We start from the raw sequence: 14549 nt of genomic DNA on the forward strand, positions 1-14549 counted from the left end.
AGCAGTGTGAGGCTGCTTAGTCATAACGGAAGCTGCAGAAAACACATGCTGCTCCATCTTGCATCTCAGCGACCATCACTCCATTACATGCATGGTTTGGCTAGGTACTCCCAGGCCTGTACCCACCACCATTCCACATCACCACAGGACTCTGAGGTTGGGGGGTTGAAGCAAGAAGCTTGCGCAAGGAGGTGATTAAGGTGGGAGGAGTGTGCGCAGTCCACTGATGAACTTCGTCTGGCTACAGCAGCAGAGGACCACCGAAAGACCCAGTCTGTTGTATCCTGCCTATGCATGTCCCCAACTGCAGATTTGTTATTAGCATTTACTCCCCTAGCCATCTCACCATCCTTGGCTTACCCACGTGGAAGTGGGAAGTGGTTGGTGAGACACCTCTGTGGACAACTGCAGCTTCAAGATCCCCTACTACTTCAGCCTGGGGTCGCAAAACCTCAGTTTCCGTGGGTTGCCACAAGGAGGCATGGTAGGAGTCTTGGTGAGGGAGAGGCAATGTACTGACCAAGGAAGACTTACGCTTCAAGAAAATCTGGGGTGGCCAGTGGCAGGAGCTAAGGGAGGGAAACTGCAGGCATCCCTACCAGCAATAGTTCTCATAGCAGGCTGCACTAGGCGCATCATAACACCCTGCAAGCGGTTATCCTGTCAACCCCCCTCACACACACAGGGTGCGAGCAGAGAGCTCTAGAGCCCAGGGGATTGACTTCACCATTATAATGTGTGTGATTGTATACTTATCCATTAGGGGATTACCGTCAAAATTGAATGTCCACACGCATCCTTTAGTGAGAAAGGGATTTATGTAAACACAGACTGTTCCACCATTTATTTACTGTTGTTAGTGATATTTCAGTGCTTTGCAATGGGAATAAGCAGTGAAGCTGAAGTCTGTAGCATCTGCACGTAAGGGAACGTGCTAAGCAGAATGGGTCAATTTAAGCACTTCCAAAGCCTGCGATTAATCGTGATTAACTGTGGAAAAATCATGCGATTAATCTAAATATTGAATCGACTGAAAGCACTAATAAAAATATGTCATCTGATTAAAGTCTTCAAGTCCTTCCAAAATGCATGCTTTTATAACTCAGGCAACCTCATGGACAAGACAGAAACACTGAAAAACAAAAGCTTTGAAGAAAGTTAGTTAGGTTGTTGGTTTTGTGATTTTGGTTTGATTTTGAGGTTTGCAACCAACCTTCACTATGACATTATACCATGTGATATTTTTTTGAGCAGATGGATGAATTCAGTTAACGTCATCACCAGACAAATGTATATCGAGCCATATATATATATATATATACACACACACATACTGTATTAGAAATGTTCTTAGTCTTCCTTAACTGTGACATTGCGGCACAGACACAGAGGCTTCAATAGTCCAAATAGAAAGAAATCCCAGATGCAGTTTATTGTGCTACCAAAATCCCAATCATAACCAGAAAAGAACAAGAATGGTTAAAGACTAGAAAGAACTGTTAATTATCAAAAAAAAAAAATGCACCAGGGACTATTACTTTGAAATGTCTGCGCTCCAAGGTGTTCCCAGTTGTGAACTCACTGATGGTTGCTTCACTGTAAGATTCCCTGGGAAATTGACTCTAGTTCAAAATGCTAACCTGAGTTGGGTTCAAACCCATTCCATGAATCTTTTCAGGTGATTTTATAAACAGAGTCATTTATTCACGAATCGGACATCATGGCTCGCACTGTGCATTCTGCGGTGTGCAGTGAGCTCATCTCAACAGAAAGCACTTTACCGTCACTGATATGGATGAATACATCACATCCACAAGTTATAATACTAATAATATATTAAATAATTAAATGCATCCAAATCTCAAATTGGATCCGAAAAATCCACATTCGCAGATGGCCGGAACTCCACGCAGCTGTTCAGGCTTCGTTTGTCGGATGCCGTAAAAAAGGTGGCTTTACTTCTGTGAGTTGCATAAAACCAGCCAATCAGATTAGAGCTTGCCAGAACTAGAAAGTGCTTCCAGTTTTGTTTTCAATATGCATCAGATGCTTAGTGAACGGACTGTGGGCAGTCCATGGGCATACCGCGTGAGGCTGAGACTAACTTCCTGTCTACTACAGGAAGTCATCCAAACTCCACTTGTTAGTTTTTAGCATCATTACTTCCACTTCCCTCCTATTCTTTTCATACGATCTGGCCAATCATATACCCAGGACAGGATACACTACATACTGGTGTCAGACTGTGTGAGCTGTTATTTTCATTAGAGTCATGGTGAGGAGGGAGGCGTTAAATTCAGATCTTAGGGGAAACAGAAAGGTGTTCCTTTTTCCGGAGACTTTGCTATTTAGACACTCAAAGAGGTTAACGAAGTCCCAGCTTCATGTAGTTGTAGGGGTAAACAATGACCGCTGATGTCATGAATGATCTCACTCTGTGGTTTTTATTGAATGCTTTTCCTGTAAATTAACCCCATTGTCTTTACACATGGAGGAATTCAAGTATATGTCACAACATGGAAACAACTGGATTGCAATACAGCATTGGACATACAGTACCACATTTAGAAATGATTCACTTAAACAACTTTTGCCTAGGTTCACACAGCAGCAGAATATGGTTTTCAGTGCTGTATCAGAATGTCAAATACAGTTATAGTTACACACTTCCCTTCAAGTGAAGTTAAAGAGGACATGTTGTGAGATGAGTGACAGGAAGTGTGTTTACCATCTGCCACCTTCAGCTGCACTTCCTCCTGATGTTCTGCATCTCCACTGCGCTGGATGATTTCTAGTTCTTTATAGTAGTCCACCATTGCATGCTCATCCAGAGAGTCCTGAGAGCTGCAGCGCTGGTACGGGACCCTCCCTGAGCTCGAACCCTGGACCGCTGCAGGGGCTCTGCATTTCTGTACATTATACTGACCGGTTTTACGGCTGTGTGAACAGAAACAGAGGGAGGACAGATGTAAAACATATCACATTATCAGACAGAAAGACTACCGGGCACAACAGTTAGGTTCCGGAAGTAAAAATCCAATTTATTTTCTCCATAGAGAACTTGTTTTTAACAATAATATATACACCTTTCGACTTACCATGAGTTACGTACAGAACCCTTTTAGAGGACATGGAGAGAATTTATTTTATCAAATAGTTTGTTTTGCATTCCATCACAATAAATGTACCATGGTTTTTCTACAGTAGCCATATTTTAACCATGATATTCTTAGTAAAGCTATAGGAATAATACTGGAAAGCCAAAACTATGGTAATACAAACTATAATTATTTTGGCCAAAAAAGAATCTGGTTAGGCTAGTTTTACAATAGTAACACCATTGTTAATATGTGGTCCATTTTTGGGGGCAGAATGATAATGGTTTTAATTACCATAGTTTTGGTTTCCTGTATTATTACTGTGGTTTTACCACAAATATTAGGATTCAAAATATTCGATTTGGATTAACAAGCTCTCGATTTGATTCAATATAGATTCATATGGGTATATTTCAGTTATAATGTCCATTTTGCTTCCATATGAATGAAATTCTCTCTCAGCTTATGCTCTTATTTATACAGGGGATCTCAACTTCTAGGTTATGCTTCTAGGTACAAAATATAAATTTTACAAATTATTAGGGCTGTCAATCGATTAAAATTTTTAATCAAATTAATTACATGATGTCTCGATTAATTAATCGTGATTAATCGCATATACAAATATATGCTGAGAAAGCCCCTATAACAATAATTCAATATATAATGATGAAATAATTATACATAGTTATCTTTAAATATAAAAAAATAGATAATTAAAATGCATTACATTCTTCTGGTAGAAGAGTTAATCATTGATAAGACAATACAAAAAGCGGCTTTAGAATACAATGTATTGTTTACTACCATATTTTGATCATAAGTCAATCATTGTTATACAGTTCACAGAAATCCATTTCACAAGTGAATTTGTCAATCAATTGGAGATTTATTATGAGGGCTTGTTTAAGGACCCGTCAATGTTCAACTGCGTCAGACAGATGCTTGTGTCGCGTCTCGGGTGCGTTGCATCATAAACATAAAATGTTTAGGTCAATGTGTCAAGTTAAATATAGTTTAATACTTACAACACATCTTGAGCAAGAACGTAACGCATGTTTGTGTTGTGTGTCTGCTGAAGGGTTTTGTTCACTGTATAAACTGCGTGTTGCCACACAGCTGAAGTTTCACTTACTGCCCTCTGGAGTAAACAGGTGGAATAACAAGCTTGCATTTCTCAGGAATCTTCCATATTACAGTCCGGGGGGCATTGTGAATAATTGCGTACATTTTTTTAACACATTATTTTTAATAAAATTAATCGCACTGAATTAATGCGTTAAATCGACAGCCCTACAAATTATATTTTATCATTAGTTTTTCATCATATTGGTCACATTTTAGCTTTTGAAAAATGTTCATCAAAAAATGCCTTCAAATGGCTTATTTTATGTTGCATATAATTTTGTTTATTGTTTACTTGGATAGTTTGTACTATTTACTAGTGGTCGACCGATTTATCGTAGACGCCTTTAAATTGGACGATATTCAGAATTTTTAATTATCGCATTGGCCGATAACTTTTCCAGTTTGGCCAATTTGTTTCTCAAGGGCGAGACATGTAAACGACCAATCACGTTAGTTTTATTGTTACGTGCCATCGTGTTACTACAATTATAGACCGGTGTGTTACACAGTCTCATTTAAACGGTCCGCATATCAGAGAAACGTTTGGGCTCATAATGTTAAAGTGCTCGCCTGTTTCATTCTCTCTCTCTCCTCAACAGTTCCCTGTAACTTTAACTGTCTTGTCTAATGATAAAAAGGCAAATAACAATAAAATATCAAATACCGTATGCAAATATGCGGATGTCTCATTTAAACGGATGTAATACACGAACCTCATGAAAATCCAGCCTTTTCTTACCATCGGGAGCTCATCTAATATCTTCCCCTAAAGTGTGTATTCTATCAGCCAAAATCAAAAACTTCATGATCAGGATCAAAAGTTCCTCTGATTCATAAATCATGGTGGTCAGACCTGTGACAATTCAAGCAGGCGATCTAGGCCGTTTAAACTGTCAGGAGTTTGCTACTCGTGCTGAGTGCAACTTCAAATTAAAAGAGTCATATTCACTATGCACTGTATGTACAGTTGATTTGATTCTGTATTTTTTGAGTAAATGCGATTGTTAATGTGCACATGCCATCAATGGTTGCTTGACTACTGTGTGTACTGTTATTTCTTTCTTCCAATTTCTTCATGGTCAAATAAATTACTAACATTTGAAGCTATCTACCATTTAAAGTACAATTTTATTTCATATTTTTATATTTTATATTATTAAAAGTGTAAAATTGAGTAAATATAGTGCTGAATAAGAGTTCATTAATTTGTTACCAATTTTATGTTTATGTTATTTAATTTATTAAATTGTGCGATATATTGGCATTGTATCGGTCTATCGGCCACCCTGCTCTCTCAATATCTGCGTCGGCCTTTAAAAAACCTATATTGGTCGATCATTACCAATTACAAGTATTTACACTGATATACAGAACATGTACTAAATCGGTACTGTCTCTTTAAGACTACCAGCATAAGCCAGTGAGCACATATAATGCGAGAAGCATGCATGGTTTCTTTAGTGCATCCATATGTGAGCAAAAAGTATATTAAAAGTGACATTATTCAATGGCAAATGGATTGTGTGGATCTCGTCTTTGGACACATATTACACTGAACAAGTCAAATCAAACTTTTACTCTCAACATTTCTGATCTTCTTCACCACTAAACTACTCAATCACTTGAGAGTAAAATCTGAACATTTACCAGCCAGTGGCCAATCGCAGACATTTTCAATTGCATAGCACAAAATTTGGTGGCACATGTGAGTGATTTTTTCTAATTGTAGTGGAGGGTTGCGCATACAGTAAAAAATAGATTTTGGGATTAGCTGTAAGAATCGATCACGGAATCCTTCAAACAAAGTTTATATTGCAATGGAAAAACAATATTTTTACCCAGTCCATGGTTGAAGTACAGTTGCTGCAGGGCTCCAGACAAAAAAAATTACTTGGCTCCTTAACTAAAACATTATGTAGCCAAATGGCTGTTTTTAGTTGCCAAATCATGTAATTGCTCAATTTAGATTGTTGTTCAGAAACAAGACAGAAAGCAGAAGAAAAGGAAGACAGCTGAAAATCCATTTTTTCAGAGGTTTAATAAACAGTATATATACAGTAGTTGAGAAGATTTGCATTCCCCTTTTGTCTCATCAATTCACACCCCTTTCATAATTTATACAAATAAGTTTTTTTTTAAATTTAGTACTGCCCATCAGAATCTACATAAATAGATATTTACATAAAGTATAGAATGCATATAGTTGTGTGTTGAGTTCTAGAGCATCAATAAATGTTTGCGCCTAGTGTAATAGTTGTGTACAAGTCCCTCAATTGTCCTAAGTGTCAAAAGCTGGATCTCATATATATATATATACACTCACCTAAAGGATTATTAGGAACACCATAATAATACTGTGTCTGACCCCCTTTCGCCTTCAGAACTGCCTTAATTTTACGTGGCATTGATTCAACAAGGTGCTGAAAGCATTCTTTAGAAATGTTGACCCATATTGATAGGATAGCATCTCGCAGTTGATGGAGATTTGTGGGATGCACATCCAGGGCACGAAGCTCCCGTTCCACCACATCCCAAAGATGCTCTATTGGGTTGAGATCTGGTGACTGTGGGGGCCATTTTAGTACAGTGAACTCATTGTCATGTTCAAGAAACCAATTTGAAATGATTCGAGCTTTGTGACATGGTGCATTATCCTGCTGGAAGTAGCCATCAGAGGATGGGTACATGGTGGCCATAAAGGGATGGACATGGACAGAAACAATGCTCAGGTAGGCCGTGGCATTTAAACGATGCCCAATTGGCACTAAGGGGCCTAAAGTGTGCCAAGAAAACACCCCCCACACCATTACACCACCACCACCAGCCTGCACAGTGGTAACAAGGCATGATGGATCCATGTTCTCATTCTGTTTACGCCAAATTCTGACTCTACCATCTGAATGTCTCAACAGAAATCGAGACTCATCAGACCAGGCAACATTTTTCCAATCTTCAACTGTTCAATTTTGGTGAGCTCTTGCAAATTGTAGCCTCTTTTTCCTATTTGTAGTGGAGATGAGTGGTACCCGGTGGGGTCTTCTGCTGTTGTAGCCCATCCGCCTCAAGGTTGTGCGTGTTGTGGCTTCACAAATGCTTTGCTGCATACCTCGGTTGTAACGAGTGGTTATTTCAGGCAAAGTTGCTCTTCTATCAGCTTGAATCAGTCGGCCCATTCTCCTCTGACCTCTAGCATCAACAAGGCATTTTCAGCCCACAGGACTGCCGCATACTGGATGTTTTTCCTTTTCACACCATTCTTTGTAAACCCTAGAAATGGTTGTGCGTGAAAATCCCAGTAACTGAGCAGATTGTGAAATACTCAGACCGGCCCGTCTGGCACCAACAACCATGCCACGCTCAAAATTGCTTAAATCACCTTTCTTTCCCATTCTGACATTCAGTTTGGAGTTCAGGAGATTGTCTTGACCAGGACCACACCCCTAAATGCATTGAAGCAACTGCCATGTGATTGGTTGATTAGATAATTGCATTAATGAGAAATTGAACAGGTGTTCCTAATAATCCTTTAGGTGAGTGTATATATACAGTGAGGAAAATAAGTATTTGAACACCCTGCTATTTTGCAAGTTCTCCCACTTAGAAATCATGGAGGGGTCTGAAATTGTCATCAGTAGGTGCATGTCCACTGTGAGAGACATAATCTAAAAAAAAATCCAGAAATCACAATGTATGATTTTTTAACTATTTATTTGTATGATACAGCTGCAAATAAGTATTTGAACACCTGAGAAAATCAATGTTAATATTTGGTACAGTAGCCTTTGTTTGCAATTACAGAGGTCAAACGTTTCCTGTAGTTTTTCACCAGGTTTGCACACACTGCAGGAGGGATTTTGGCCCACTCCTCCACACAGATCTTCTCTAGATCAGTCAGGTTTCTGGGCTGTCACTGAGAAACACGGAGTTTGAGCACCCTCCAAAGATTCCAAAGGTCTGGAGACTGGCTAGGCCACGCCAGAACCTTGATATGCTTCTTACAGAGCCACTCCTTGGTTATCCTGGCTGTGTGCTTCGGGTCATTGTCATGTTGGAAGACCCAGCCTCGACCCATCTTCAATGCTCTAACTGAGGGAAGGAGGTTGTTCCCCAAAATCTCGCAATACATGGCCCCGGTCATCCTCTCCTTAATACAGTGCAGTCGCCCTGTCCCATGTGCAGAAAAACACCCCCAAAGCATGATGCTACCACCCCCATGCGTCACAGTAGGGATGGTGTTCTTGGGATGGTACTCATCATTCTTCTTCCTCCAAACGCTTTGGACAGCTCTTTGGTCCTGGCCATGTTAGTAGTTGGATTCTTACTGATTGTATGGGGTGGACAGGTGTCTTTATGCAGCTAACAACCTCAAACAGGTGCATCTAATTTAGGATAATAAATGGAGTGGAGGTGGACATTTTAAAGGCAGACTAACATGTCTTTGAGGGTCAGAATTCTAGCTGATAGACAGGTGTTCAAATACTTATTTGCACCTGTATCATACAAAAAAATAGTTAAAAAATCATATATTGTGATTTCTGGATTTTTTTTTTTAGATTATGTCTCTCACAGTGGACATGCACCTACGATGACAATTTCATATTTTCATAATTTTTTATATATATATATATATATTACACACACACACACACACACACACAACTGTAAGTGGCGCGGGACTTTTAAACCAATGGCGACTACATTTTAAATTTATTGTCGCAATCAATTATTTTTGGTCGCATTTGCAAACATTTTAGTCGCAGTCTGGAGCCCTGAAAACCATAGTTAATTTACTGCAAAGGGAACGCAAAATGTATCGCAAGGGACTGCAAACTATTGTGAACAAATGCGAGGGGAACGTAAAATTATTTCAGAAAATATATTCCCTCTTTGTCTTTTAAGCGGCTTCATAGCTCTCAGATTGTTCAGAAGTGTGATATCAACGTTTTTATTTTTTATTAAACGTGTTTAATTAATTGCCAAATTCATGTTGAAGAACTACACTACCCATAATCCTGAAGTGAGATCCACCAATCAGACAAGTCAGTGTTCCCATGAAAATGGGAAACATGCCAAAAGAGCTCAGCAGTGACTGCCCAATCCCATAAAGCTTCTATCAAAGTCAAAGTTTACAAATCAAAGTTGGGACTAATCTCAGCTAGTTGTTTTGGTTCAAGGATTACAACTCTTTACAAAATAATTTTTTGAAAACCCTATAAAGAACATCAATGGGAAAAATACTGCTGGTAAAGTGTACTTGCTTTATTCAAGAGCTTCAGCATCAAAGTTCCAAAGCATCATTCAACAGCTGACTGAACAGCTCTATCAAATACCACTGGTGCAGTTCAGGCAAACACAATGCCGCATCAACAAGGTTGACATCTTATATAGGCACACAAGTCATTGCAGGCCACTCAAATGAGCACTTTTCTATGTGCTGCTGGTCATGGGGTCCCCCAGATCATTCAGAACAACGGTTTAATGCTGTGGTCATCAAAGCCTAACCTGACGAGACGCTCAGGTATTATCAGATATAATCTTTTAAGGTACACTTACAAAAACACCCTGTCTAATTGTAAGTGTCATAGAGAGAGGGTGGAAAATGGTCATGAAAAACTAAATGATGGCTGTTTTTGATGCATAAAAACTTGATTATCTTTATAAGAGGAATTCAGGGGGGAAATAAAATGTAACAAAAGTGCATAATATTGAGCCATTTCTTTGTACATGGTGCATGACACAGCAGGTGAAGGGATAAAGTCAGGAAGTCTGAAAAATGAGTCTCTTTGGTATAAGAATAAAGATGCTATTGTGAGTCTGTGCATGCAGGAGGGGCTGATTGTTTGTCTGGGGCAGGAGATCCAGAGCTCTCAGAGGGATTAGACGGGCTCGTTTGTTTCTTATTTACATGAACCAGTTCCAATAGGAGGTATAAATAAATGCTCAAACCTCAGCACACCACACTGTTACTGGACATGAGAGCTACTTGTTGTCAAGTTGAGTTTTGGCTCATACCAAGCTTGGAACCAACAGTGTATTTAAAATTACGCTCACACCAAGGTTGTAGCAGATAAAACTGGGACAGTCTCTATTGCTCCATTAGAAATAGGTGACCTAGCAGTACTGGTCCCTGTAATGCTCCAGTTTCTTGGTCACAACTGTGCATTAGCAGAGGAGCCTGTTGCAAGAAACCCCTTAAGTTAAGAAACCCCTTCATTACATTTGTTGGGCTTTTGTAACTTAGCGTTTTCTTAACTTGCAACCGACTACAGGGCTTTTACCAATAAACTACCCCACATGTGAGATGCAAACAGAGGTAGTGCGGTAGTTCTCACAAAATACTGGTTTCATTCAAATAACCAGTTAATTTAGTTTTTTCTTTTGCTACAAGACTGTTTTGATCACATGGACTGGGAGATGTTCCGGTCCGCCTCTGATGACAACATCGAGGTCTACGCTGATTCATCAGGAAGTGCATAGATGATGTAGTGCCGACCAAAACAATACGGATCTACCCTAACCAGAAACCGTTAATAGCGATGTTCGTGTGGCACTTAATGCGCGGACCTCCGCTTTTAATTCCAGGAATGTGGAGGAGCATAAACAAGCCAAATGCCAGTACAGGGACAAGATTGAAGGACAGTTCAACACCACTGACTCTAGAAGCATTTGGCAGGGAATTAATATCATCACAGAATTCAAAGGGAATAAAAACTACACAGTGAACACCGCTGCCTCTCTCCTGGATGAGCTAAAAACATTTTATGCTCGTTTCGAGGAAGACAACCCCGCTCCCACACAGTGTATTTTATTGTATACAATCTTCATATTTTGTGTATATTACGATATATAACACAATTTAATATAGTACATAACAAACATTAAATTGCTAAAATAGCTTAATTAGCACTATATTTACACAATTTCACACAAAACTTCTAATGAATCTAAAAAATGATATAGTACTTTAAATGGTAGAAAGCAGTTTCTTCTGATTTCTGTTTAGTCATCACATTTTAGTAATTTATTTGCACATGAAGAAATTGTGACTATATTAGGAAGAAGGAAATAACAGTCCACACAGTAGACCAGCAACCATTGATGGCATGTGCACATTAACAATCGCATTTACTCAAAAAATACAGAATCAAACCAACTGTACATACAGTGCATAGTGAATAACACATTTAGTTATAGCACACGTGAAGTGCTTTTACTTTGAAGTTGCTGGACAAATATGCGAGACATAATGCAGTTGTGATGGAGATGCTTTAGATTAGATGATTGTTCAAAATAGCCTGTTGAATATCAGGAATGTATCATATGTAAACCCTGATATTACACCGCACCAGCTTTTCTTTAATAGCTGTGCACACAGCACTGGACGGTCCTTATACCAAGACCGAACGTTTCCCCACTTCTTGGTGCAGGTTGCCAGCTTGAGCAGAGCCATGACTATTGGCTTTCGTGTCGGAACAGGTGGCAACCTGTGATAGGTGCAACATCAGGACCTGTATTACAGTCCTATTAGAAGGGCAACTGCTCCCTTTTGATTACAATTCCTCGTCTTCTGATTGTATTTATTTGTGAAATTAAAATGACAGTAAGCTGACTAATTTCAATGAATTGTCTCAATACTCTCCCCATTTTACCAAAACTTCTGAGGAATACAAATTTACACAATTAGCGATATACAAACATTTCTGTATGGAAACGATTTGCGATAAACCAAAACTTATGTGACAAAAAGCAGAAGACGGCAAATTTCCCAACTTTTTATACGCATTTTCACTTTGTCGATAACAAAATAGCACAAATCTAAATCTATTTTATTTTGTTTATGTCTCTCTCTCTCTCTCTCTCTCTCTCTCTCTCTCTCTCTCTCTCTCTCTCTCTCTCTCTCTCTCTCTCTCTCTCTCTCTCTCTCTCTCTCTCTCTCTCTCTCTCTCTCTCTCGCCTACACCCACACCAATATACGTGCCTTCACACAAACACACTCACTGAGACACGAGTCGCGACCAACAAATAGCTGCATCCCCTTGATCAATAAAATAGTTTCTATATTATCCAAATTATCATTTTATATCTGTGGAAAGCACCTTTGAGCTCACTCTCCCCTCTCTTTCACTCTCACACACAGACACACACACACACACACACATACTCGCGATTCACGAGCGACAATCAGATCTGGCATGTCAGCCCACCCCTGTATCTCAGTGTGGCTGTAAACAGTTTTTTTAACAAAGGAAAAGCTATATACAAGAATGGCTACACAACCATGCTGCAGCTAAAGTGTGCTTAAACTTACATGTGGCAATTTGAAGTCTGGAGTAGTATACTGTGGCATTAGTGCAAGTGTAACACCATGTGAACTATCTATTGAAGCATTTCCCCCCTTGACTTAACATTTGAGAATATGGACAGACTAAAGCTTTTTATTTATTTATTTTATTCACATTGGTTGAAAATGGAACGCTCTTTTTTTTTAACAGCCAGGAATGTTCTTTGCTATAATATAACATGGTGCAGTACGGTTTATGTATTCAATTCACCCTCTTGTGAAGGAAACAACATCAATTTCAAAATCAGCTGACTTCAAATTTTGAAAATATTTATGGTAAATATTCAAATTTAGTTTCTCTGCCGAACTGACAGACCTACTCTCCGTTTCTCTTTCTCTCTCTCACTCACTCGCTCACACACACACACACAAACGCACTACCTTGTTACTTCAGTAAGTGCTCCAGTAAAGCAGCACAAGTGTCACAATTCTCCATTGCTAATTCTCAAGTGATGTTTTCAACCTAGCAACGAATGCTCTGGCTGTAAAAGGAAAGTAGTTCCACTCATAAGAGACAAAAAATAGAAAATGTCTTGATATAAAACCCCGAACAATGTCTTCAGGTGTGGTAACTGGTATTTACGTTTACATTTATTCATTTGACAGACACTTTTATCCTAAGTGACTTACAAAAGAGGAAACATCAGCGAATCATCTTAAGGAGTTGGTACGATAAGTGCCATACTACAAAGTTTCACTAGCATCAGAATAGTATTCACAACAGATTTAAGTGCAACAAGAGTTATTTTAATTGTAATTTTTTTTTGTGACCGGTTAAGTGCTCTTGGAAAAGATGTGTTTTTAGAAAAATTTTTAAGATAGAGAGTGAGTCAGCTTCACGGATGGAGTTGGGGAGGTCATTCCACTAATGTGGTATGATGAAACTGAGAGTCCGGGAAAGTGTTTTGGTGCCTCTTTGTTTTGGTACGACAAGGCACAGGCTTCTGGCGGGAGTGTAGATCTGCATAAATGATTTTGGTATGCTGGAGCAGACCCAGTGACTGTTTTGTATGCGAATAATTTACTTCAGCTGGGTGCCATGACCGCATTACTAGCGGTATTAAAGGGTATTCCCCTTTACATTCAAAATTAACTTCAATATTTGTGTGTATATGGGAACACAGCAGTTGTATAATGTTCCTGATTTTGATCCAGTTTTTTCCAGAGCAAATCAAACATTTACTTTTACTTTTTTTTTATTTTTTTTATAATATTTCTTGACTTTGAGGTTCAAAACAATCCAATTTGCATTTGCAAACAGCCTAATGAAGGTAGTTAATGGAGGCACGGCAAATAAGTTCTAATAAAGGAATTTTATTAATTTTTTTTTGTCTTTTTCACCAACAACCTTTCCTCTGTCATAAATGCTGACGATGACCCTTTCATGGTTTAGCTATTAACCGAGCGTTTGTGGACTGGGGCAGCGAGCTCTTTCCTTAGACGACTCTACATGCTAAAGGTCACACAGCACTCTGACAGCATTTCAAATGGCCAAAACACTTGCCCTCAGGACTAGATAAAGAAATAAAGAGAAAGGGTCAAGTACGTACATATTTACTCTGTAAGCGGCCGAGTCATTTTACATAAACAAAAGAGGAGCACTAGCAACGCAGACATATGCACTAACATAGAGTGTCTTATTTGTATTTACCCATAGCAGTTAGTACACTAGAGTATATGTATGATGTGAAAAAGGAGTCAAGCTAAAGCTGTACAGCAGAGTCGAGGAAAGGGGTCAGAACCAGTATGTGGGCTGTTGCTATGACAATCAAAATTATACTCATGGAATGCGGCTGTTTGGAAACCGTGAGAGGTCATGTTGTTTCTAAACAACTGAAAGCATGTACTTACATAAAAAATACAAATACTTTTTAAATTAAAGTTGTTGTTTTTTTAAGTTAAACACTTTAAATCAATTTAAAGACAGAAAAGATGCAATTTATTTCACATCATATGACATATATTGTATACTTCATACTGTA

The 14549-nt window shown here is 38.8% G+C and overlaps 1 protein-coding gene across 1 annotated transcript in view; it reads right to left on the reverse strand.

Annotated features, from left to right (window-relative positions):
* arhgap18 (Rho GTPase activating protein 18) overlaps positions 1-14549 on the reverse strand; it is a 52170-nt gene that overhangs the window by 26111 nt on the left and 11510 nt on the right. Inside the window, exon 2 of the mRNA XM_052095612.1 lies at positions 2729-2937. Within this exon, the coding sequence (XP_051951572.1) occupies positions 2729-2937 (209 nt within the window). The remainder of the gene's footprint in view (positions 1-2728; positions 2938-14549) is intronic.

Source organism: Xyrauchen texanus, chromosome 28 (assembly GCF_025860055.1).
Source record: "Xyrauchen texanus isolate HMW12.3.18 chromosome 28, RBS_HiC_50CHRs, whole genome shotgun sequence".
Taxonomy (NCBI): Eukaryota; Metazoa; Chordata; class Actinopteri; order Cypriniformes; family Catostomidae; genus Xyrauchen; species Xyrauchen texanus.